Source organism: Terrapene carolina, unplaced genomic scaffold (assembly GCF_002925995.2).
Source record: "Terrapene carolina triunguis isolate 2854851 unplaced genomic scaffold, T_m_triunguis-2.0 Scaffold951, whole genome shotgun sequence".
NCBI lineage: Eukaryota > Metazoa > Chordata > Testudines > Emydidae > Terrapene > Terrapene triunguis.
Window position 1 is genome coordinate 2,084,522 of NW_020665302.1, and position 24,498 is coordinate 2,109,019.

Sequence of the window (24,498 nt, forward strand, 5' to 3'; positions counted from 1 at the left end):
GGCACAGGGCCCGTCTCTGCTGTTCTCTGCTCTGCCATCCTGGCACAAGGCCCGTCTCTGCTGATCTCTTCTCTGCCACCCTGACTCGGGCCTGTCTCTGGGTGCCTGCCAGTCTCTGCTGGCCTCTTCTCTATCATCTCCCAATGCGCAGCCCCTGCTCTTGGAGTCTCTCTCTGTTTCTCTGTCCTTCGCCGCCCCCGTGCCGACGGTGCTTGGCTGCCTGGGCTTCACTCTGAAAAAGGGCCCTGGGCCCAGGCACTCCAGGACAGCTGGCAGCCGTGGGGCCTGGCTCCCCAGCGCTGACATGCTCTGCCTTGCTGAGAGTCTGCTGGGCTCTGGAGGCGCAGCCTCTGTGCCAAGAATCGCCTGCTCCCCGGGGGCTCCAGGGACATGCCAGCAGCGCTGTGGCAGGCTCAGGGAGAGCTGGACCTGGGGCACAGGATTACACGCACCATGGGGAGCCCCCAGTGAGCCTGGCCCACGGCATGGCAGGCATGGGGCCTTTGGGGCGGCCAAGGGTCTGTAACAGGGCCCGGCCCCTTGTTAAAGCTGGGCCTCCCACTGGCTGGCTGGAGCCATCCCTGGCCCTGCCTGTCCATTCCTGCGCTTCCTCTACCTGCCAGCAGCCGCTGCCCAGGCTGGCATGAGCTCAGGCAGCCAGGCCCTCCAGCAAGCCCTGCCCAGGGGGCTCTGCCAGCAGCCAGCAGGGAGGGCTCCCGTACAGGGCTGGGACTCTTCTCTACCCCATCGGCCTGTGTGCTCTGCCCTCAGCTGCACCCAGCTGCCTACACCTGTGGCTCAAGGAGCCCTGGCTCTTACGGTTCCTTCCTGGTGCCACCGGCCTTCTCAGGCACACAAGGAAGCGTGGCCACGTGGGCCCTTCCACCAGCTGCTCTGGTGCTTGGCCAGGCCCGGCTCCGGCTGGGTGGCGCTCTCCTCAGACAAGCCTGCCCGGCTTCCTACTGCCTCTGCTCCTTTCGTTCCCTGCCACTGGCCTGTTCTCTCCTGTCTCCGGGCTGGGGCAGAGCCTTCTCTGCATCTCCTGCCGTCAGGCCGGGCCTCCCTGCCTCTTTCTGCCCCGTACTGCCTGCTGTTCACACGCCCATTGGCCTGGCCTGGCCTTCGCGGGACGCGCTGGCCTCGCTCAGCTGCCTCTCTGCAGCCACGCCGGCTCTCTGGCCCTGCCCTCTCCAGGGGCAGGTGCTCTAGGTGTTGGCCTCGCCCCACCCTGGCTGATCCTTCTTTGTCTTTTCCTCCCTTTGCAGATGACGGCACCAAAACCTCCCGGATGACGACAGTGGAGTCGAGCTACACAAAGAGATCGGAGAGTAAGGGCCCTTCGCCCCCCTCCTGGCCTCTCTCCTGCCACCTGGTGGCAATTCCCCCTTCCTCTGGGGGCACCTGCTTGCCCGTTGGCACTGGGCGCTCAGCCCTGGGGCGGGGGGAGGGGCAGCCACTTGCGCATTGGTGCTGGGCCCTGGTGGAAGCAGGCTGCGGCACCTCTGGGCAGCGCCAGGCACAGGGAAAAGACAGCTACCAGTGCCTGAGGTTCTTCTCCTTGCCTCTGCAGATGGCAGCACGTTTGTCCAGACCAAATCCTCCTACAGCTCCTCGTCCAAGAAGGTGGGCAGGTGAGTGACACCCTGCTGCATGGGCAGTGCCCTCTGGGGAGTGGTGGAGAAAGGCATGGCAGCTCCGTGTGTGCCGCCCGAGCTCCTTGGGCCGCTTGTCCCCCCTGCTGGGGTCCATGGGTGGCACAGGCCTCTACTCACCGTATTTGGGTGTCCCCAAGGGTCAGCGACCTTGGCTACCCTCCACCCCCCCAGGGCAGCTGCTGTCGCCCAGCCTGCTACGTGTCCTTCCAGCAGCCCCCGCGGGGTGTCAGCCTTTGGGGTCTTGTGATGTCGCCACGTGGCTGAGTGCCGGGAGAACCCGGGGCCTGTCACTCGGGGATCTCTGAGCACTGTGCAGACCCCACTGATGTAAGGCTCCCACAACCCTGAGTGGTGTCGTCCCTGCCACACGAAGGCAGATTCTCCCCTGGCTTGGGGGGCCCCGTTGAGACCTTTGGGCCCCCAGCTGAGTCTGGGGAGCTGCAGCTGCCCCTTGGGTCCCCCCTGCACCCCCTCCCCGGGGTGCTGTTGGGACCTGGCTGAACAGAGACCCCCCTCCCATGCTGAGTCTGTCGCTCTCCCTCCCCCAGCATCTTTGACCGCGAGGACGAGAGCAGCTCGCGCCAGGGCAGTCTGGCCGCTCTGGAGCGGCGCCAGGCCGAGAAGAAGAAGGAGCTGCTGAAGGCTCAGATTCTGCCCAAGACGTCGGCCACGCAGGCGCGGAAGGCCATGATTGAGAAGCTGGAGAAGGAGAGCGGGAGGTGAGGGCGCCGGGTGCGGCCGGGGCAGGGTTGGGCTGGGTTGGGCCGGTGCTGTGGGCAGTTGACCAACATGCTCTGTGTGTGCTCCCTGCAGCCCTTCGAGCCCGGCCATGTCGCGGGTGGCCGTGCAGCGCTCCTCCAGCTTCGGCGTCCCCAACGCCAACAGCATCAAGCAGATGTTGCTGGACTGGTGCAGAGCGAAGACCCGGGGCTACGAGGTCAGTGCCCCCCTTCCGCTGCAGCTCCTGGCCAGGCTGGGCCCACTCCCTGCCCCCCATCCTCCGGGGCTAGGGTTGCCAGGTCTGGAACACGCAGTCGAAAAGGGACCCTGAAGACTCCAGTCAGCACCGCTGCCCAGGCTGTTAAAAATCTGGTTGGCGGTGGCGCCGGTGCAGCGGAGCTGCCTGGCTCCCGGAAGCGGCCGGCATGTCCTGCCTGCTCCTGGGCGAAGGGGCAGCCAGGGGGGCTCTGTGCGCTGCCCCTGCCTGCGGGTGCCGACTCTGCAGCTCCCATTGGCTGGGAACCGTGGCCAATGGGAGCTGCGGGGGCTCCGAGCCACCTGGCCCCTCTGCCTAGGAGCAGGAGGGATGTGCCGGCTGCTGCCCAGAGCCCACATCTGGAACCCCCTCCTGGACCCCCACCACCTCCCAGCCCAGAGCCCCCTCCTGCACCCCAAACCCTGTCATCCCTGGCCCCACCCCAGAGCCCGCACCCCCTCCCGCAGCCCTCACCCCAACCACCTGCCTCAGCCCAGAGCCCCCTCCTGCACCCTGAACCCCACAGCCCTTCCCACACCCCAACCCCTTCCCCGGTGAAAATGAGTGGGTGAGAGCGAGTGACGATGGAGGGAGGGTGGATGGAGTGAGTGGGGGCAGGGCCTTGGGGAAGGGGTGGGGCAAGGGTGTTCAGTTTTCTGCAATTAGAAAGTTGGCACCCCTATGGAGGCTCCTAGCAGCAGGTCCTACTCGCCCCCACCCTCCTTCTGCTACAGCTCCTGGCCAGGCTGGGCTCTCCTTTCCCCTCCCCTTCACCCCAGTTCTTGGCTGGGTCAGGCCCTAGTCCCCACCCTGCTCCCCCATCCCCTTCGGCTCTTGGCCAGGGCCTGCTCTCCTAGCCCGTAGCCGGGCTGGGGCCTGCTCCCTCTCCTGACCCTGCCTCTGCCCCACAGCACGTGGACATCCAGAACTTCTCCTCCAGCTGGAGCGACGGCATGGCCTTCTGCGCCCTCGTCCACAACTTCTTCCCCGAGGCCTTCGACTACACACAGCTGACGCCCCAGAACCGCCGCCGCAACTTTGAGGTGGCCTTCTCCTCGGCAGAGTACGTACCCCTCCCCACTGCACAATGCGGGCCGGGGCTGGGGCCCTTCCCGCTCCGCTGGCTCAGGAGCATGGCACTGCCCTGCTAAGGCTGGCGCAGGGAAGCAGCAAGTGCCCCTAGGGCTGCCTCTCCTGCGAGCTGAGCCGGCTCCCTGCTGCCCTGCCACGTGCTTGGGGCTCTCCGGCCGGCTCTGCTGTTCCCAGCATGCCGTGCGTGGCTGCTCTGGCCTGACCCTGGGCAAAGCGACGTCTGTGCAGGTGCACAGGAAGCCAACGCAGCCCAGTGCTCAGTGCAGAGATGTCGGGCCAAACCCCTCTCGCCCCGTAGCCCTCGGAGCCCTGAGCATCGCTGAGATGGCCCCGGAGCAGCCTTCGCAAGGGACTGAATGATTCCCCAGAGAGCTCCTTGCCCGTAACCGGCAGCCGCTGCCCCGCCACGCCACTGAACACCGACAGTGGCCGGCCTTCCCTGGCTAACCCTGGGCGCACGGAGCCCCTTCCCCTGCCACCGTCCCCCTCTTCTAACTGCTTGAATGCCGGAGGAGAACCTGCAGGCCGAGGCCCCTCAAGCTGCCTGGGGCTTGCCTGGCGACGAGTGGGGAGGGGATGGCAAGGCTGGCGGGGGCCCTGGTGCAGTGCAGCGCTGCAGCCCAGGCAGCTTGGGGCTGAGTCCCGCCCCGGGGGCTGGGCCGCTATTGCAGCTTCCTGAGCTCCCCCTTTTCGCTTCTGGTTTCCTGGGGTGCTGAGAAAAGGGAGCGGGTCCAGCTGGAGGCTGTGTGTCAGCCCCTCTCCTTCCTTCTGTCTCTCCATCCATCCATTCATCCACCTATCCCTCCTTCCCTCCAGCGGCTGGCTGCACCCTTGCGGAGCCAGAGGCAGTGTTTCCACAGGCTGGGGGTGTGTGGGGATGTGATCTCGGAGTTCCCTTGGCCTGTGCAGGCTGCCCTGCCGGGGATGACGTCTGGGGGCCAGGAGGCCCCAGATGGCACATGGGTGTCAGCTCCCCAGGCCCGCGCGCTCTTCTGTCTAGTCCGCACAGGGTACAGCGAGCGGTGGTGTGCGGGGTGCGTGTGCTTGGGACTTCCGCCTTCCTGTTAATTATGCCTTTTGCCTTAACGGGGACCGGTGCGTGGACCATGAGAGCAATCGATCCCTCCGGCCTGGAAGCCAGGTGGCCCTTCCCCTTCCTCCCCCTCCGGCCCTCGGTGAGCTTCTTGCACCGATTCCAAGCGGAGCCAGGCGAGGAGGGAGCCGGGCCTTCCCCTCTGCCACCCCATCTATATACGCAGCTATATAGAGAGCCGCTCCGCTCTGGAATCCGCTCCTCAACCACTGGTTGGCGCCAGAGCACTTCACTCCCTTCCTCTCCTCCTCCTCCTCCTCCTCTGTCTCGCTCTGTTCTTCCGCTCTGGATCTCCTCACGCTGGACCTCACACTCCCGCACCTCTGACTCCCCCTGGCTGTGCTCGTGTAGCCCCGATTCCTGTTAGTCTCACAGTGCCAGTAGTGCAGCGGTACCCGGGAATGCGCACCCTCCCCAGAGCATGTGTGAACTGGAGCGTTGTTATGGCCCCAGGGGAATGTGAATTGGATTGATACGTTTCTCTTGTTCTCTCTCTCTCTTCCCCCCCCCCCCCCACCCTCTCCCCGACTGGGCTGTGATCACTCGCTCCCCCTTTCCCCCCGCCCCCAGGAAGCACGCAGACTGTCCGCAGTTGCTCGACGTGGAGGACATGGTCCGGATGCGCGAGCCGGATTGGAAGTGTGTGTACACATACATTCAGGAGTTCTATCGCTGCCTGGTCCAGAAGGGGCTGGTAAAAACCAAAAAGTCGTAGCCTATTTACACCCCCGGGAGTGATGGTGAGAATCTTCCTCTCAATCTACCGCCCAGCCCCGGCTCGGAGGGGGCAGCGAGGGGCCTGGCTGCGCTGTGCTGAGTTGGGGGCTAGCGGGCAGGGCAGGGGTGAGCCGGGCAATGCCCAGGTGCAGCTGTGCAGTAGGTCAGGGGAGGGGGGTGAGTCCTGCCATCCATGGGGTGGGGGTCTGGGGGGCACACTCCTCTTCCCAGAGAGCAGGCCAGATGTCAGGGCGCCAAGGGGCAGAGCCCTGTTAGCCAGACTGACCTGAAACACTGCCCGAGTGTCAGCGTCTAGAATGGGGGCCGGTGAGGGGACCAGGTCATCGCCCCCCAGCACCGCACTCGGGCTGAGCCACAGCCTTGGCCCCCGCCAGGATGAGGGGCGCTCTGACGAGATTTCCCTCCCCAGCTCTCTGAGCCCGGGATATGGGGCACAGGTGGCCGTTCTGAACTGCTGCTTTAATTACACCTCCCCCTGTGCTGGAGCAGCCTGCTGCTGGATCGAGGGCTGGCAGCGCGACTCCTGCAGCCCTCCCCGCCCCATTGCTCGTGCTGGCAGGGCCAGGGGGCTAGTGAACGCCTGGGCCTGGTGCTTCCCCAGTCTGTGTCCCGCCAGAGCAGCCTTCTCGCCCCCAGCGCCCGCTCCCAGCCCTGTGCCGCAGGCCGGCGAGGCTGAGCCGGGGTTCAGGCGAGGTGAGCCAGCACTCCCACTGCAAGGTGCCTCCTCGTCATATATGGGCAGGCGACGGGAGCAGGGAGCCTGGAAAGTGTGACTCAGGCACGTCCATCACGCTGCTCTTGTTAGTGTTTGGGCCTGTCTGTCTGGGGGCATCTCTGCTGGAGCCTCCCCCGGCCCGCGGGCCCCGCGCACTGCAGGCTCAACTATGCCTTTATAAGGGCAGGGATTCTCCTGAGGCTGCCTGGAGCTTTTCCATCACGAACCCAGCCGGACCGGTGCCGCGGGGGGGGAGGGAGCCAGCTGCCTGGAGCTGCATTTCCAGAGGTGCTGGAACCAAGGGGAGCAGCAGCTGCTGGCCGGGGGCACCTGGGCTGCAAGCCCACCAGAGCCAGTAGGGCCCCCCAGGCTGGAGATGTCACTGCAGTGATTGCCCACTCTGCTGCAGTGCAGGACTCAGTACAGTGAAAGAACCATTCGGGGCCTAGGCCCGCAGCAGGATGGGTCGGCATCAGCCCAGCTGTATGGGAGGGGAGCTGCGGGGCAGAGGGCCTCTGGGGTAGTTAAGTGGGCAGGGCTGGGGGGGTCAGAAGCCCTTACCTCCCCCCCCGGCCCCGGTGCTCTGTGCTGAATGTCCTGAGCGGTGCTGGTGCTGCCAAGCAGACCCTGTGCCAGTCTTGGCTCTCACATCCCCTCTCCATGCCCACGCTGGTGGAAGCAAGCAGGCACTGTTGGGGGAGGGGTGCAGGGCAGTGCCTGCCCCATCTTGGCGCTTTCGGCCAAATGCCTGGACGCCGCTGGGCCAGCGAGCCCCTTTCACTCCCAGCGCCAGTGGTCCTGGCAGGGAGCGCCGAGCCTGGTGTGGCAGGGGGCTGGGTATTGCGTGTGCACCGAGCCCGAACCCCCCCTTCAGCGCGTACGGGGCTAGGCCAGGTGGGCAGATCCCTTGGTGCAGATCAGCAGGTGTTGGCGAGAGCGGGAGGCAGGGGTGGGAAGCTCCGCGTGCAGGGCTGTGGGGCAGCCAGCTCAGCACAGGTTCTCATGTGGGTACCCAGCTGGGTGCGGTGTTCCTGGCTGAGGGGGAGCCGGGCTGCTGCAGCTGGGCGCAGTAGTGAGCAGCAGCTCCCAGCTGTTCTGTCGCAGGTCAGCATCCGTTCACTTCATGTCCCAGCACTGCAGGCTCCGAGTCCGTCTCAACTGCCCACAACTGACTTACCGCCCCGCTGTGCCCAGGCGGCCTGGGCTGGGAGAATAACACCCTGCAAGGGGTGTACACTTGGTGGCAGCAGCAAACGGCTGGTGGCTGGAGCTCTGCCACGGCTCGCTGAGACACCTTGGGCAAGTGGTGCCTCGGTTTCCCCACCTGCAGAGGTGGGAGGATGCTGAAGGGGCTAATCAGTGGCGGGGCAGCACGTGGAGCTCCCTGGCTGGAAGGCTGCTGAGTGATCTCAGCCCTGCACCATGCAGGCCGAGGGTGGGCTGGGTGGGGGACTGAGACTCCTCCCTCTAAGGCACCATGGGGCTGAGCTTGGGGGAGGGCGCTGGTGCAGGGGAGAGGTACTCTGCTGCCAGCAGGAGGCACTCCCCTGCATCTGTGAGGGGAGTCAGGCACGGGGTCTCTGAGGCCCTGGGGGCAGGCCCCTCCCCCTGCCGGCCTCGCTGGGGGGGATTTCCTGCTCTGGGCTCTGCCCCGGGCCCGAGCAGCGCAGGGAAGGCCTGGCTCCTAGGAAATCAGCCACGCGCTGGTAGGAAGCCTGCGCCGGGCACCATGGCTGTGATCAGCTGGGCTTGGCCTCAGCCCTGGCCAGGGAGCTGGCTGGGCCAAGCACCATGCTGGTGGCATGGGCCAGGCTCTCCCAGCCTCCACGCAGTGCCATCGCTGCTCAGTGCCCAGACAGATGGGGGAGGGGGGGTCTTCTGCGTGATGGGGCTGTTTCCCAGTGAGTTGGGGGGTCCTGGGTGCTGGCTACACAGCAGCCTGCTGCTGTACCCGCAGCTGCCACCGCTGGGGGCTGTTCCTTCCTGCCGCCAGGCGTCTCCCCAGCCTGCTGCACCCGGTGCCCAGGCCTGTTCAGCAGAAGGGGCTGATGGCTGGGGGCAGAGGGATCCTTCGTCCCCCTCCAGCACTTCCACGCAGGGTTCTCTCAGCGCTTTACAGGCACGAGCCGCCTCAGCCCTGGGCCCTCGGTCTCACCCCAGCCCCCGCTGGGCCGGCCAGCCGCTCTGGGGGTCTGTGCCAGCACTGGGGAGGGGGACGCTGGCTCCAGGCTTGTGCTCACCCCACCAGCCCTTGCTCCCTCTGCAGTTGGGATGTCCCTGAATGCGCGGCTCTCCCCTGAGCGCGAGCTGGGCAAGGCCTGGCACTAGGTTACCAGCTCCACTCCTTCAGGCTCGTCCCTCTGCCCCTCCTGTGCTCCAGGCTGCTGCTCTCTGCTGGGGGGCTTGGCATCGCTGCAGAGCCCCAGTGCTCCATGATTTAGCCATCTGCCCCTTTACAATCCACTCCCCCCGGTCCAGTCCCAGGTAGCAGAGCCTGGCTGGCCAGCCTCCACCTCCCCTTTCCTGCACTGTTTGCAACAGCTGCCGTGGCCCTGGGGCTAGTGACAATGGCTCCCAGCAGAATCTGCCTCTGGGAGCCTGTGCTGGAGCTCTGGGCCAACAGGGTCCTGCTGGGCATGGAGTCTGGGCCATGCCCGGCCTGGCCTGCCCTCCACCCACTGCTACAATAACATCTGCCTCTGCTGCAGCTTCCCCTGCACCCTCTCCTGGGGAGGTGGGGGGCGTTATGTGCCCCTGGGGCAGGCGAGGGGCTGGTACAACACTAGCAATCCTGCTGCAGCGGTTAACCCATTCTTGTGCTGTGGCCCAGACCCTCAGCACTTCCTCCCTGGGGGCTGCACCCAGGGCTTCCATGATGCTGCTGAAGGTGGGTCTGGCAGGCACCCCATGGGCTCAGCCCTGAGCCTTTCACCACCTCCCCTGCAGAGCAGCCCTCCAGGGGAAGGAGGTGAGGTGCCCCCTACGAGGGGCGCAGCTTGGCTGGGTTCCAGGCCTGGCACCCTGGCCAGCGCCTGGTCGGCTCATCCGCTCTTTGCAGCGTTTGGCTGAGTGTAGCCTGGGGGATCATGTTTGGGTCGTAGCTGCGCTCCCGCTCCCTTTGCAGCCCCAGTTCTCTTTGCTCCAGGCACGGTTTCTGCCCCGGCTGCTCGCAGGGAGTTAATACACCATAACCTTGCCTCCCTCTGCTTTGGCCATGGTGCAGCACAGGAACTACAGCTCCCAGCATGCATTGCCTCCCCTGGTGCTGAGGGTGCTGAGCTGCAGGCTGGGACCTGTAGTCTCCATGGGCCTCACCTTGATTGGCTGCCCATGGGCCCTGGGCAGCTCTGCTGTAGCATTTCTCACCCTTGCCCCGTTGGCATGGGGTGTGCTGGCAGGGCCGTCCCTCCTGCTCTGGGAAGGACGGCACAGGAGCTGTTGGAGTGTGGAGCCCAGGCAGGCCTGGGGTGCGACCTGCAGCACCAGAACATTTACAGCAGCAGCCTGTGCCAGGAGCTGCTGTGTGCCAGGCCGGGTTGGCGCTGTCGTCCCTGGGGGAAGCCGCAAAACCAGGCTCCTGCTCCCTTCCACTCTGCGTCTGCCCTGGGGCTGGCTCGGGGAGCAGGGCTGGGTATTTCCCTTGGGGGGGTGAGCCAGAGCAGGTCGCAGCTGTGCTGCTTAGTGGAGTGTGCAGCGCGGCACGAGGGCCAAGGACTGAATGGGCTCTGGGGGCTGACCAGCCCTGGAGGGACCTGGCTGGGGGAGGTGTGGCAATGTAGGATGTGCCTCTTCCCATGCAGTGCCTATGTTGTCCCACAAACTTATACAGGATCGTTTTAGGGGTCAAGACAAAGATGCCACATTTATTATTATAACAATTTGATTTATGACCAATAACTAATATCTTAATCCTAATACACACACATTATACCTAATGCCTATAAACACACACACACACACACACACACATTCATCAGATGTTCTGCAGCTGCTGCATAGTTACCAGTCCTGCTTGAGTCTGTGGCTTGAGTTTGCAGCTTGGGTTCGTAGCTTGTGGCGGTAACTGGCCAGGAAAGCCGGGCACAAGGACGAGCTGGGTCTCTGTTGGGCATGCACTGATGCCCTTCCATGTTGGCAGCAGAATGTTACCCTCCTCCAAAGTTTTCCATCTCACCCATCCTTTTTGTAGGCTTTAGTTTGAATCCAGAGTCTATAGGTCTTGCTGTGTCACGCTGCCTCTGGGTTTGGTGATTGATCACCCGTCCATTGCAGACATGACTTTCAGCCTGGGACCGGGCTTTGATCTTCCTTCTATTGTACCTTTTCTTTTTAGGGTGGATTCTTCTTACTTTGTTAGGGCTCTTGTCTGCATCTTCAGCCCTTGGTGTTTGAACTCTATTTCATCAGGACAGGCTGGGGCTGGAGGTTGATTCCATCATCCATACATACCTCATTCACACATCTAAACTAAACGAATAAGATTACAGCAGGGTTTGCAAAAATGAAGGTTGCAGCAAGCCCTTACAAAATGGAGTAAGCGTTTTAAAATGGGGTTTGAATTACAATATGGCACAGAAGTTACAATGTAGGCAAAATGGCAAGTGTAATGAAATGGTGAACAGAAGTTACAATGGTACAGGATAACTAAAAACAATTTCATTCATGAGTCCTACACCTAGACTGCCCGTCTGCACCCACTCACTCCCCTAGCTTGTATCCCAGCCAGGCTTAAAATCCCCTGCTGTCAGGCCAGGGGCGAGCCTCAGCCCAGGGCTGATGGAGTCGCAGCCTCGGCCAGGGGAGCTGTAAGGAAATGGGGTTCTCGGGCCTGGGCGGGGAGGGGAGTCTGCCAAGGCTCAGGCACTGCGGACTGCCTGGCGCACAGCCCAGCGGGCAGCCAGTTTGCAGTCAGGAGTGTTAGGGAGCAGAGCGGCAGCCTCCTCAGCCAACGGGGGCCTGCCTGGGTTGCTCCAACGCCACCAGTTGATTGCCAGAGCTGGGGAAGTGTTGGGGCGGGCAAGCAGTGCCTGCTGCTGTTGGAGGCCTTGGGCTACCCTGGGCCTGACCCTGCGATCTGCCCAAGCCCTCGGCCTGCGGACATGAGGCTGGGAGTTGAGGGCATTAGCGGGATTAGGCCCTTTGCCCGGGGCACCAGCTGTGATGCCGGTGGGATGATTGTGCACATTGGAGGAGGGGCACTGTGAGGGGCTGGGCCTGTGGGGAAAGGAGCTCGCCCGATGGGCGAAGGGGACCTGGTGGCAGGGTTCTCAGCATGCCATTGGCTGCAGGGTGCAGGGGATGGGGGATTGAGGGAGCACAGGGAGGAGCTGTGGAGGAGGAGGCTCTTGTGGGGAGAGGGGGTGAGTCCCGTGGTGTGTGTGGTCAGGGGCTCATGCAAACGTCTGCCCTTATTCTGGGTGCCTGCTGCACCATGGCTGCAGGCTGCCCCGTTCCTGTCAGAGGGGCCAGGCAAGGGAGGAGGCTGCCATGGGACTCAAGGGGTGGGAGGCTTAGGACAGTGACAGGGGAGGAGTGACACTTCGGCTCCCCAGCTGGGCAGTGTGGGGGGCAGTCTCCTTTCTCTGGGCACATCCCAGGAACAGGTTAACACACAGGCTGAGGGCATGGCCCCTCTGGGCACCACAGGCTGGAGGCGAGTGGAGAGGCCAGGGGGATGTGGGATGGCCTGGGGCTCTGTGAGGGCAGCTGCATTCAAGTCAGGACCAAGGTTTAAAGGCAACGGGCACTAGCCCTGGCCCCACAGCTGAGCGGGAGTCCCCGGGAGCCAGGCAGCTGAGGCAAGCTGGCCTGGGGCCACCTCAAGCTCAGGGGGAGAGGGGCAGGGATGTGGGAGAGGGGGCAAGGCACGGAGGGCTGTGAGGAGAGAGAGCGGGATACGTGGCAGGTGCCAGCTGTGGGGGTGATGGGGCCAAGTGCCTGGCTGGCTGGTGAGAGCCCAGGGGCCGGGCAGGGGGTTGTGTGGGCAGGACCTAGGGAGAAGCTGCGCTGGTGGGCACCCCATCTGCCTGGGCGTGCGTTTGTCCGAGATGTTTAACTGAGGGGAGAGGCTGATGCACCAGGGTTACCTGTGCCAGCTGGGCCTAGCGGGCTGCTGGTTGTGGAGGGAGCCCTGGGTGGTGGGCTAGTGCCTCTGGGCAGGGGGCCATGCAGGATGTGAGCAAAGCCTGGTGCTTGGGGGCCGGGGCTGTGACCGGGGAGGGGCTGGGTGGGATTTCTGCGGGGGGGGGGTTGGGTGTGCGGTGGGATCTGAGCAGTGGGGGCCACGTGGACTCTTGGCAGGGCAGGGGCTGGCCTGCAGGAGGCAGTCGTGCCCGCGGCTCATTGCCCTCTATCCGCAGGATGCTGGTTGACTGCATGCCCCTGGTGGAGGTGGAAGACATGATGATCATGGGGAAGAGGCCAGACTCCAAGTGCGTCTTCACCTACGTGCAGTCCCTCTACAACCACCTGCGGCGCCATGAGTTACGCTTGCGGCAGAAAGAGTTCTAGAGCCCCCTCCCCGTCCTGCCCCCGCTGCCCTAGGCACGGCTGCAGCGTGAATAGACCCCCGCTGCCACCCTGCAGGGACCCAGGTGTGCAGAGGGGGGCTGCCTGCCCCCAGCAGACCTGCCCAGCCACCAGGCTACCCTGAGGGGCCTGGGTGAGGCCGAGAGACTGGCCCTGCACTGTCTGTGCTCTGCCCCCTCTGTCCATGCTACGAGCTCCCTCCAGCTGCTCCTCTGCCCCATGGCAAGCTGAGCCCCCATGGTCCCGGCCTGGTCCCCCTGGCAGCTTGGCTCTCACCCCCCTGCCCTGTGCTTTATATAGTATTGTTTTAAGTTATTCATGTTAAAGGAATTGTTTTTATGCTGTGCAATAACCCCCCCTGCCCCCAGGCTGGGAGAGCCCTGTGTATGTCTCAGGCTGGCTGTGGGGCCAAGGTCCTGCCCTCTGGCTGTGGCCCTGGGCGCCGCCTGGTGCTGTAGACACCTGGCCCAGGGGCTTGTCACTGGAGTTAGGTGGGCAGGTGAGGGAGCAGCCTGGGTCTCTGGATGCAGCACACGTGGGGGGTGGGGTTCTCTGCCCTCGCGGGGAGGTGCACTCCAGAAGGATGCTGCTCACGTTCCTGCTTGCAGCCCTCTCCCTTGGCAACTTCCACACTCAGCACTGTGCCCACCCCTGGGGGCAGTTCCCCCATTGGCACGCTGCTGCCTGCTGCTCACCCCCACCCCCAGGAGGCACCGCCATTGCTGGGACCCACAGCCCCTTTGCCCTGGGGAGCTGGACTGGAACCTGGTGAGGGGGTGGGCTCCTGGGGCACAGGCCCTTTCCAGGAGGGCAGCCCCCCGGGGCTTGGCTTGGTGCCTCCCACTTGATTCCCAGCCCTCCAACCTGACTCTGGGCCCTTTGCACTCAAGTGCCACTAGCCGATTGTGTAACCATTTCTACACCTGCATAGACACTTGTATCACCACCAGCCCGACAATAAAGTTCTGTTATACAGGGCCTGGCCTCTGCTCCTTGTGTGACAAACTGGGACTGTTCTTCATGTTTCCTCTGAATACTGTGTGGGTGCCTCAGTTTCCCCCGTGCATTTTGTAAGTCTCTAGGGGGTGAGATTGTTGCAGAGCAAAGGGCCAGTGTGCATAAATGACTGGCACTCTGTCTCCTGGCAACTAATGGCCGGGGCCCTTCACCCCTGCAAGGTGACAGCTAAAGGTGTTGGAGACCAAAGGAATCAGGTGACCTCCTGGCCCTTGGAAAGGAACAAAGCAGAAGAGGAGGGGCTGGAAGCGGAGTCAGTTTGGAACTGGCTGGGGAAATGGAGGGGAGCCCAGCTGGGGCTCAGGCTTCCCAACAGGGCTGTGGTGTCCCTGGGACCCCCAAGATGGACCTAACTGAGGGCGTCCTGTTGTCTGTACCTGCAAGACCTGTCTTGGGCTGTTCCAGTCATCTAAATAAACCTTCTGCTTTACTGGCTGGCTGAGAGTCCTGGTGAGTCGCAGGACGCTGGGGGTGCAGGGCCTTGTCTCCCCCACAGTCCGTGACACCTTGCCACCCCTGGGTGGGGTGGGCAGAGGGCTGCCTGCTGGCTATGGTAATGCAGTGGGGCCCTTTTCCCGCTGCCCTGGTTAGCACTGCTACCCTCCCATTGCCGGGGGTGGGGGGAGGCATGGGGCGTGCATACAATGTGCCTCCCTCTCCTTTAGGGGAAGGGCCCTGCATTCTCTCACCTGCAGCTCTGCCCAGTTCTGGCCTGGCCAGCTCCTTTCCCTGCCAGCAGGTGCTGTGGCCAGCTCCAGTCCCTCTGCCCTGCTCCCCTCTCCACCACCAGCTCGCCTGTGATGGTTGCGGCCCCCCAGCTGGTGGGTTCATGGAGCAGAGCTAGGCCCTACCCCCTATTTTCCACCCCCAACCCCGTGGCTAGGGCTGCAAAGTGGATCCCCGTGGGCTGAGAGCCTCCCGGAACAACCAGCAGGGCTGTAGCCTAGGGGCAGGAGGCAGATGGGTCTGTCCCCCTGCCCTATTGGTGTCCCTGTGCCAGGCTGCTGCTCCTGGCCCCAGGGAGCCAGGTTCCTGCAGGGGCCAGGTGTGAGGTATGGGGGGCTTCTGAAGCCAGGCTGCACTGTTTCTGGGGTGTCAATGCTAGGTGTATTCCTGGCTGAGCTGCACCCACATTCCCTCTGCTCTGGCTCCCAGGATCAGACACTCGTCCTCCCCCTCCCCGCTGGCTGCCACCCATGGCTGAGATCCCCAGCACAGGCTGGGCTGGGTTAAGCCCAGACCTCGTGTTTAGAAGGCAGGTGCTGCTCCAGCTCCCACCAAGGGAGCAGCTCCCAGTGCTGACGCAGCGGGGAGGGAGCGGAGCCGTGTGGTTAGCGAGGCCCCTGCACGGCTCCACCAACCCATTTCCTGGACCCAGGGCAGACCCCGACTCAGCCCCTGGCTCTTCTGCAGGGCCCAGCTCCTGCTCTGTCCATCAGCCAGGCCCAGGGGCCCAGGCCCAGGCCCAGCAAGGGGGTTTCCCTGCCCTGCAGCTGGGGAGCCAGCAGGGGGCAGCCCCTAAAAGCCCCAGGTCTGGTCTGAGCCCCGCGTTGGAGCCACCAGCTGCAGCCTGACTCCAGTGCTGGTTCCCCGCGTGCCCCCCCCAGAGCCCCTGTTGTGCTGACGGGGGGTGGGGGGGTGTTCGCTGTAGTCCCCTCCCCCACCCGCTGGGCCACAGCATGGCTCCGACTTGAGCCCAGCCTGCGAGGACCACCAGTCGCTCCCACCCCACACTGGCTCCAGCTGTGCAGGGCCAGCCAGCTGCATGGGGCAGGCCCTCCTAATGCACGCGTGGGGTAGGGCTCTGACAGACACCCCCCCCCCACCCCAAACCCCCCAGGAAGAAGATGACACACCGCAACAGGTGGGGTGAAGGGGCCTTTATTCCAGCTCTGGACACAAGCCCGTGGACCACAGCGCAGATGGCAGGGGGCAGCGACCCTGTGCCCTCTGGGACTCAGCTCATCCACCCTCAGCACCCAGAGCTTTCAGCTGAGGGCTTCATTCTGTCCCTGCAGGCAGGGGGCCCTGACAGCACAGAAGCACTAGCAGGCTGGTCCGGGTGCCAGGGGCCTGTTAACAGCCAGGGAAGGGCAGCTGACCCAGGGCTGGTATAGACCATACTGTGCCCTGAACAACGCCCGCTGGGGGGCAGAAGCTGTGTCACCCCTACCAGTGGGGTGGATGCACAGCTCCAGTCCGCACACCCCTCCCCATGCACACGTTTGGCTGCTCTCTATAGATCTGGGTGTTCCTGGTTGCCAGGCTTCCTGGGGGGCTCGCTCTTGGCTGCGGGAGCTGGGGGGGAGGGTGCTCCAGGGCTCTGCTCCTTCGCTTGCAGGGTGGGCAGAGGCCTGGCTGGGGCGAGCTGGAACTCCTCAGGCACCGGGGCATCAGGTGCCTCCTTGCGGTAAAATCCCAGCTCCTGCACCAGCTGGTTAATCTCCTCCCGGCTCATGTCACTCAGGGGAATTCTCTGCAAAAAAAACCAAACAAACCAGGGATTGCTGTGCCGGACATCCAGCAGCCCCGGCCCAGCACCGACTGGCCTGCTACTAGTCACAGCTGGGCCAGCAACTCAGCTCCCTCCCACAGCTAGGACCAGGGCTCCTGTCAGTCCAGCACCATGAGCGCCAGCCCCACTGGCTTTCACGGGATGACTGCAGAACGCATCCCCACAGCCAGAGCGCCCCCCCTGCTCCCCACAGTGCCCCCTGCTGGGAGAGGCTGGGACAAGAGGACCCAGGAGCACCCCTCTCCCCCCACCCAGCCAGCTCTTACCTCCAGCTCCTCGTATCGGAAGCTGAGCAGCACAAGCTCAGGGTCGGCTCCGGGGAGATGCTTCATCACCAGGTTGTGGCTGGAAGGTGCCCTTAAGGATCCTGGCAGTGATGGGGCAGGGCCCTGGCCTGGCATCAGCATCCACTGACCACGGCCTGGGGGACTCGGGGCCCCAGGCCTGGAAGTTGCAGGGTCCTCTGTGTCCCCTGGGCTGGGAAAGCAGGGCACGGGCCTCTTGCTGACGTGCGATCCACTGAGCAGCCCAGTAACCCCCAGGCTAGCTCCTGGGATGACACCGGCCCTAGCACAGTGTCTAGGGAAGCAGGGGGCTGGGGCTCTGGCCCCAGATGTGGTGGGAGGCAGTGTGGGGTTTAGCCTCCAGCAGGTGGCTGAGCATCTGCCTCTGGGGTGCAGCATCTCTGCTTCCCCTCCCCCCAGGCACAGGGACTTGATGCTATTTCTGAGGGTAAAGGGAGCTTGATCTCATAGCCCCCATCCCCCGCAGCCCTGGAGCCACCACCACATCCCACAGCGCTGGGCGGGTTAGTGGCAAATGGTCGTCGGGCTCCAGAGTGAATGGGAGCTCTTGGCCCAGGCTGTCTGCAGACTCAGGCAGGCGCCACAGACCCACTGACACGCACAGGGGTTCACAGCCTTGCAGGCTGGAAATGTGAGCTTGGATCTTGGAGCCAAGTCCCGGGGTTGCCAGCCCCCTCCCCATCCACAGCCCGGCCCAGCAAAGGATACTACAGAGGGATGTCCTCGGTGACAAAGGCCTTCACCTGGAAGGGAGCAGAGATGAGCGCCGCCCCCGAGACGCCCCAAAACGGCCAGGAGGGCTCCCCCCCACCGCAGAACCTCCAGGGAAAGCAGGAGGCTGCATGAGAGCTGTGCACCTGCCCATCCTGCCAGAGCTGCCCTGGCAGAGGGGTTTGGCAAAGCACTGTGAGAGCCTGGCCCCGGCACAAGCAGCGCCTGGGGGAGGAAGGACCCCAGGAGGCCAAGGGGGTGCCCCAGTCCCCTATATGGCAGCCCAGTGGAGGGGGTGGGGCTCCCAGGGAACGGCAGCACTCACCTCCTTCAGGCGGCTCAGCCATCATCCTCCGCAGGTCTGCGGGAAAGGGAGCGCATGGGGAGTGAGAGCTGCCCCCAGCCCCCCCAACCCCATTGCAATCTCCCCACTATCCCCCCTGCAATTCCACCAGCAACCCCACCCCATCGCCCTGCAGCCCCACCTGTAACCCACTTCCACAGCCCCACATGCCCCTTGCCCCCTGCAATCCCACTTAATCTGGCTTTGCACCCCCTCCATCTCCACCCCTCTGACACCCCCACCACCCCTCTGTAGGGCACCTCTCCAAATCCCAGAGCCCCATCCTGCCCTCTGCTCCATCCCACTGACCCCACCCAGACCCAGCTGGTCCTTCTATGGCCCCCATCAGCAGGGTGTCTGAGCTCCTCCCAGTCTGTAATGGGTTGGGGCTGTGCAGGGCTTGCACCCCCAGGCCAGAAAGGCAGTGAGTTGCCAGGGTCCCACAAGGAGCCTGTGGCAGAGCAGGGGCCCCCAAGTTCTCGGCCACAGCCATGGGGCCACCCTTCCTCTCCTCCCCTGGGCAGGGTGGGCTGCTCCTAGCTGGACGCGGCCCCTCCCCGCCTGCCCCTGCCCCACACTGGGCTCCTCCATGTCTCCAGGGCCAGGTCACCAGGAGAAGCAGAATGCCTGGTTGCCATGGTAATGAAGCAAGCATCAGGTTGTCCTAGTAACAGGTCATGTTAATGGTTTCCAGGGGAACTCATCGGGAGGCTCCACCCCTCCCCCAACCAGAGTTTGGGGGTTCATCCCCACTAGGGCTGTGCCTCTCCCCACCTTCCACTGGTGTGTGGTCACCACCCAGCTGTCCCATAGCACTGCCCCCTGGCCCCAGGTCATCTGCCCCCCATTCCAGCACGCTGGCCCTTCCCCAGCTTCCCTGCGACCCGGGGACCCCTCCCTGGGACGGGGGGGGGGGTGGATGCCGGTGGCCACTTGCCCCTGGTTAATCGCTGGGTGGAGGTGGGACCCAGGTGGTAGCTCGTCTCCCACGTAGTCTGGGGCGCTCAGATCGCAGTTCTGGTTCCAGCCCAGGTCTCCCCAGAAGGATTTGGGGTACCTCGCCCAGGGGGTTCGGCAGACCCCCGCGGCAAGGTGGCAGGGGTACCCCAAGGCGCGGCAGAGGAGAAGGCTCTCACTCCAGGGACGGGACATGCGCCTCTCCCCAGGCAGCAGCCAGCGACCGGCTGCGGGCGGTCCTGCTCCAGCCCCCCGGGATCGGCCTCCCCCCCACCCGGCTACTCGGGTTCCAAGCGCTGGCACAGCAGCCCGCTCACGGGGCTCCCCTCGCTCGGGGGCGGGGAGAGCTTGGGGAAGAGGGATGCGCTAAGACACCGGCCGGGGAGGCAGGACACCCCCCCCCAGCTTGCCTGGACACCCCACGTTCCACTTCCTGCATGACCCACTCCTTATCCCCAGGGCTCGGCCTGGCCCCCGGTCCCCGATCCGCCCCCGCCCGCCCCCTCGCTCCCCAGCGCTCCTCGGCCTGGCCCGATCCCCCCGTGCCCGCCCCCCAGCGCTCCCCCCGGCCCGATCCCCCCGCGCCCCGTGCCCGCCCCCCAGCGCTCCCCCCGGCCCGATCCCCCCACGCCCGCCCGCCCCCTCGCTCCCCAGCGCTCGGGCTGGCCCGATCCCCCCACGCCCCGGCCCGTCTCGCTCTCCAGCCCAAAGCAGCGGGTGGTTCCCCGCGCCCCCCGCCGTTACCTCCACCTTGCCCCGGGCCAGCCCCTGCAGCTTCCCCCAGTCCGGCTCGTAGGCGCGCAGCGGCGCCAGCAGCCCGGCCAGCAGCAGGAGCAGGCGGCGCATGGGGTCGGGTCGGGCCGGGCCGGGCGTGCAGGGGGCTCGGAGCGGAGCCTGCTGCTGGGGCCGCTGCCACGTCGGAGGGAGGGGAGGGCGGCGGTGCAAGCCGGGAGCTGCGCCCCGGCCTGTCCGGCCGCGAGGGGGGGCTCCGGCCCCTCCCTATGGCACGGCGCCTCCCGGAGCGCTCCGGTCCCGGGGCATGGGGGGGCAGAGCGGGCCCCGAGCCACTGACAGCCCCCGGCTGGAGCTGGAGGGACGCAGCGGTTCGCTCCCCACCAGCCACACGGACAAAGCGGCCCCAGGTTAACTCAGGACTTGGCTCCAAAGGGAAACCTAGGGGCGTCACTCACCCCACCGGGGTCATGGTAATTCCGGAGTGAGAGCGTGCACGTGGGCCCTGCACCAGGACAGCTGCAGCTCGGTAATTGTACTGCTCAATGGAGAGAACCCCTGGTGTTTAATTAAATTGGGGCAAAAGGCCATGTGGACGCTCTGATTTCAGTGTAAACCAGGCTTGTTTCATTTAGGTTTGTGTTTAAGCTAAACCAAAATGAGCTGCTCTTAAATCAAAATAAGTGTGTCCCCGCAGGAGTTAACTAAACCAGTTTAATTAAATCAGCACCAGTTGTGTGTCGACAAGGCCCCTAGGGGATACCTGCTGTCACGGAGTCCCCGGGCGATGCTCTGGAACTGCTCCCCACAAAGCCAGTCAGGACTTTGGGGAGCCTCCTCTCCCTTGGAGCAGACTGTTTTTAGGGCAAGAAGCTCACACGGCTTCACCTTTCTGGGTCTGACCTTGGAGCATTCAGCATATGCCCCTCCGTGCGCGTCCTACAGCGAGTCCGCCCAGGCGTGGTCCTGGGGAAGCCAGAGGGTTCTGCACCCCCACTTCGCAGTTAGACGTGACTCTTAGCCAGCCAGTAAAACAGAGGTTTATTAGATGACAGGAACATGGTCTAAAACAGAGCTTGTAGGTCCAGAGAACGGGACCCCTCAGCCAGGTCCATTCTGGGGCCCAACGAGCCAGACAACCCCATTTGCACTTACTCCCTGTCCCCAGCCAGCTTCAAACTGAAACCCCCTTCAGCCCCTTCTTTCTGGCCTTTGTCTTTTTCCCGGGCCAGGAGATTACCTGAACTCTTTGTTCACCTTTAGCTATTCCCTTGCAGGGGGGAAGGGCCCCAGCCATTTGTTGCCAGGATACAGAGTGTTGGCCATTTATGCACACTGGAGACTTAAGAAATGCATAGGGGAAACTGAGGCACCCACACAGTATTCAGAGGAAACATTAAGAATAGTCCCACTTTGTCACACCTGCTGCTTCCTTTCTGTACCTACAATGAGCTGCATGGAAACTTTTTAAAGACACCATAATAGAGGCTCAATTTAAATGTATCCCCCAAATTAAACAACATAGTAAGAGAACCAAAGAAGTGCCACCGTGGCTAAACAACAAAGTAAAAGAAGCAGTGAGAGGCAAAAAGGCATCCTTTAAAAAGTGGAAGTTAAATGTTAGTGAAGAAAATAGAAAGGAGCATAAACTTGGGCAAATGAAGTGTAAAAATACAATTAGGAAGGCCAAAAAAGAATTTGAAGAACAGCTAGCCAAAGACCAGGGCCGGCTCCAGCTTTTCTGCCACCCCAAGTGGCAAAAAAAAAAAAAAAAAAGAAGGCGAGCGGCGGCACTTCGGCGGCAGCTAAATCGCGCCGCTTCTTCGGCGGCAGTTCAGTGGCAGGTCCTCCCTCTCTTCCTCTTCAGCAGCAGTTCGGCGGCAGCTCAAAGAGGACTAGAGGGGATGAGGGACCTGCCACCGAATTGCTGCAGAAGACCCGGACATGCCTCCTCGATACTGGACGGAGTGCCGCCCCTTTCAATTGGCCGCCCCAAGCACCTGCTTCCTACGCTGGTGCCTGGAGCCGGCCCTACCAAAGACTCAAAAAGTAATAGCAAACATTTTTTTAAGTACATCAGAAGCAGGAAGACTGCTAAACAACCAGTGGGGGCACTGGACGATTGAGATGCTAAAGTAGCACTCAAGGACGATAAGGCCATTGCGGAGAAACTAAATGAATTCTTTGCATTAGTCTTCATGGCTGAGGATGTGAGGGAGATTCCCAAACCTGACCCATTCTTTTTAGGTGACAATTTGAGGAACTGTCCCATATTGAGGTGTCATTAGAGGAGGTTTTGGAACAAATTGATAAACTAAACAGTAATAAGTCACCAGGACCAGACGGTATTCACCCAAGAGTTCTGAAGGAACTCAACTGTGAAATTGCAGAACTACTAACTATAGTTTGTAACCTATCATTTAAACCAGCTTCTGTACCAAATGACTGGAGGATAGCTAATGTGACACCAATTTTTAAAAAGGCTCCAGAGGTGATCCTGGCAATTACAGGGCGATAAGCCTGACTTCAGTACGAAGCAAACTGGTTGAAACTATATCATAGAATCATAGAATCTCAGGGTTGGAAGGGACCTGAGGAGGTCATCTAGTCCAACCCCCTGCTCAAAGCAGGACCAGTCCCCAATAGTAAAGAACAGAATTGTCAGACACAGAGATTAACATAATTTGTTGAGGAAGAGTCAACATGGTTTTTGTAAAGGGAAATCATGTCTCACCAAACTACTAGAATTCTTTGAGGGGGTCAACAAGCATGTGGACAAAGGGGATCCAGTGGATATAGTGTACTTAGATTTTCAGAAAGCCTTTGACAAGGTCCCTCACCAAAGGCTCGTAAGAAAAGTAAGTTGTCATGGGATAAGAGAGAAGGTCCTCTCATGGATTGGTAACTGGTTAAAAGATAGGAAACAAAGGGTAGGAATATATGGTCAGTTTTCAGAATGGAGAGAGGTAAATAGTGGTGTCCCCTGGGGGTCTGTATTGGGCCCGGTCCTATTCAATGTATTCATAAATGATCTGGAAAAAGGGGTAAACAGTGAGGTGGCAACATTTGCAGATGATACAAAACTACTCAAGATAGTTAAGTCCCAGGCAGACTGCGAAGAGCTACAAAAGGATCTCTCAAAACTGGGTGACTGGGCAACAAAATGGCGGATGAAATTCAGTATTGATAAATGCAAAGTAATGCACATTGGAAAACATAATCCCTGTGACCATTTGCACCTCTGAATGCCACCGGCTGTGCTGGGATGCCACTGAGTCAGGCTATTCTGCCAGCCTGGGTCCTCTTTTCCTGGCCTTGCTGGGCTAGGCTCACAAGCCTCTTCCAGCCAAGCACGCAGGCAGGGCCATGCCCAGCTGCACAGAGAGACAGAGACCCGCTCTGGAAAGATTCAGCCTTCGGGGCTTGCCCCAGCACTGTGGTGCACACTCCCTTTAAGGGGGACAAACCCAAAAGTTTTATGAAATTCACCCCCTCCCTCAATGTGGAGGAAGATACACACAACTTCTTGTCCCCCCAGTTAGAAATTACATAAACTGGGTTATATTATTGTCACGGAGTCCCCGGGCGATGCTCTGGAACTGCTCCCCACAAAGCCAATCAGGACTTTGGGGAGCCTCCTCTCCCTCGGAGCAGACTGTCTTCAGGGCAAGAAGCTCACACGGCTTCACCTCCTGGGTCTGACCTTGGAGCATTCAGCATATGCCCCTCCGTGCGCTTCCCACAGCGAGTCCGCCCAGGTGGGGTCCTGGGGAAGCCAGAGGGTCCTGCACCCCCACTTCGCAGTCAGACATGACTCTTAGCCAGCCAGTAAAACAGAGGTTTATTAGATGACAGGAACATGGTCTAAAACGGAGCTTGTAGGTACAGAGAACGAGACCCCTCAGCCGGGTCCATTCTGGGGCCCAGCGAGCCAGACAACCCCGTCTGCACTCACTCCCTGTCCCCAGCCAGCTCCCAACTGAAACCCCCTCCAGCCCCTCCTTTCTGGCCTTTGTCTCTTTCCTGGGCCAGGAGGTCACCTGATTTCTTTGTTCACCTTTAGCTATCCCCTTGCAGGGGGGAAGGGCCCTGGCCATTTGTTGCTAGGAGACAGAGTGTCGGCCATTTATGCATACTGGCCTTTATCCCACCACCTAGAGACTTAAGAAATTCATAGGGGAAACTGAGGCAGACACACAGTATTCAGAGGAAACATTAAGAACAGTCCCACTTCGTCACAATTATAAACAAGAAATAAGTTTGTTAATTACAAAAGGTGAATTTTAAGTGGTAAAGAGGTAGCAAACAGAACAAAGCAGATTACCAAGCAAATAAAACAAAGCATGCAACTAAGCTTGCGTCACTAAGGAAATTGGTTACAAATAGTAATTCCTCACCCTCGATATTGTCTTAGGTAGATTCCTTCACAGGCCAGATCTATCCAGCCTGGGTCAAGCAGTTCTTCCCCACCCCGCTCAGGCCAGTCCTTTTGTTTCCAGGTGTTTTCAAGTACCCCTCTACCTCGATATAACGCTGTCCTCGGGAGCCAAAAAATCTTACTGCATTATAGGTGAAACTGCGTTATATCGAACTTGCTTTAATCCACCGGAGTGCGCAGCCCCGCCCCCCTGGAGCACTGCTTTACCATGTTATATCCGAATTCGTGTTATATCGGGTCGCATTATATCGGGGTAGAGGTGTATCTCTTTGGGCAGAGAGGTGAAGGAGAAATGAACTGAAGACCTTGATTGTTTTCCTCCCCCACCTTATATAGGATTTCCTTAGGCGGGAATCCTTTGTTTGATTCCCCCACCTCCCAGTGGAAAAGTTCAGCAGTCCAACTTTTCGTGAGTGATGTACCCGAGAATTCGGATTCTAATATCTAGACTGTATTGTTAAATCTAGTCACCTACATTGGGTTATTGCTGATTCTGGGCTCTATGTATCACGTGACTTTTACAAACTAACTTTATATTTGTGGCTAATCTAAGCACTATACCCAGATGTACAGACACTCTTTTCCCAACCTATGTGTTACATAATTTTTTTAACATTAGCTTTAATACAATTTTTATATCAGGTGAACCAGGTCTGACTCTGTAGTATCACAGCATCAGTGGC

At 61.6% G+C, this 24,498-nt stretch overlaps 2 protein-coding genes across 3 annotated transcripts in view; one reads left to right on the plus strand and one right to left on the minus strand.

Moving 5' to 3' along the window:
* Positions 1-13,813, plus strand: part of SMTN (smoothelin) — a 48,585-nt gene extending 34,772 nt beyond the window's left edge. For both annotated transcript variants that reach the window (XM_026661205.1, XM_029913835.1), the window contains 7 exons: positions 1,266-1,328; positions 1,571-1,631; positions 2,204-2,374; positions 2,469-2,592; positions 3,543-3,694; positions 5,387-5,556; positions 12,629-13,813. In XM_026661205.1, coding sequence (XP_026516990.1) covers positions 1,266-1,328; positions 1,571-1,631; positions 2,204-2,374; positions 2,469-2,592; positions 3,543-3,694; positions 5,387-5,531 — 716 coding nt within the window. In that variant the 3' untranslated portion in view covers positions 5,532-5,556; positions 12,629-13,813. The remainder of the gene's footprint in view (positions 1-1,265; positions 1,329-1,570; positions 1,632-2,203; positions 2,375-2,468; positions 2,593-3,542; positions 3,695-5,386; positions 5,557-12,628) is intronic.
* Positions 13,814-15,679: 1,866 nt separating this feature from the next.
* Positions 15,680-19,774, minus strand: SELENOM (selenoprotein M). The gene is made up of 5 exons (XM_026661208.2): positions 19,390-19,774; positions 17,671-17,706; positions 17,343-17,377; positions 16,596-16,674; positions 15,680-16,290 (listed from the first exon to the last, which is right to left on the minus strand). The coding sequence occupies exons 1-5, from the start codon at positions 19,489-19,491 to the stop codon at positions 16,051-16,053; spliced, it is 492 nt and encodes a 163-aa protein (XP_026516993.1). The 5' UTR covers positions 19,492-19,774; the 3' UTR covers positions 15,680-16,050.
* Between the last annotated feature and the right edge of the window lie 4,724 nt (positions 19,775-24,498).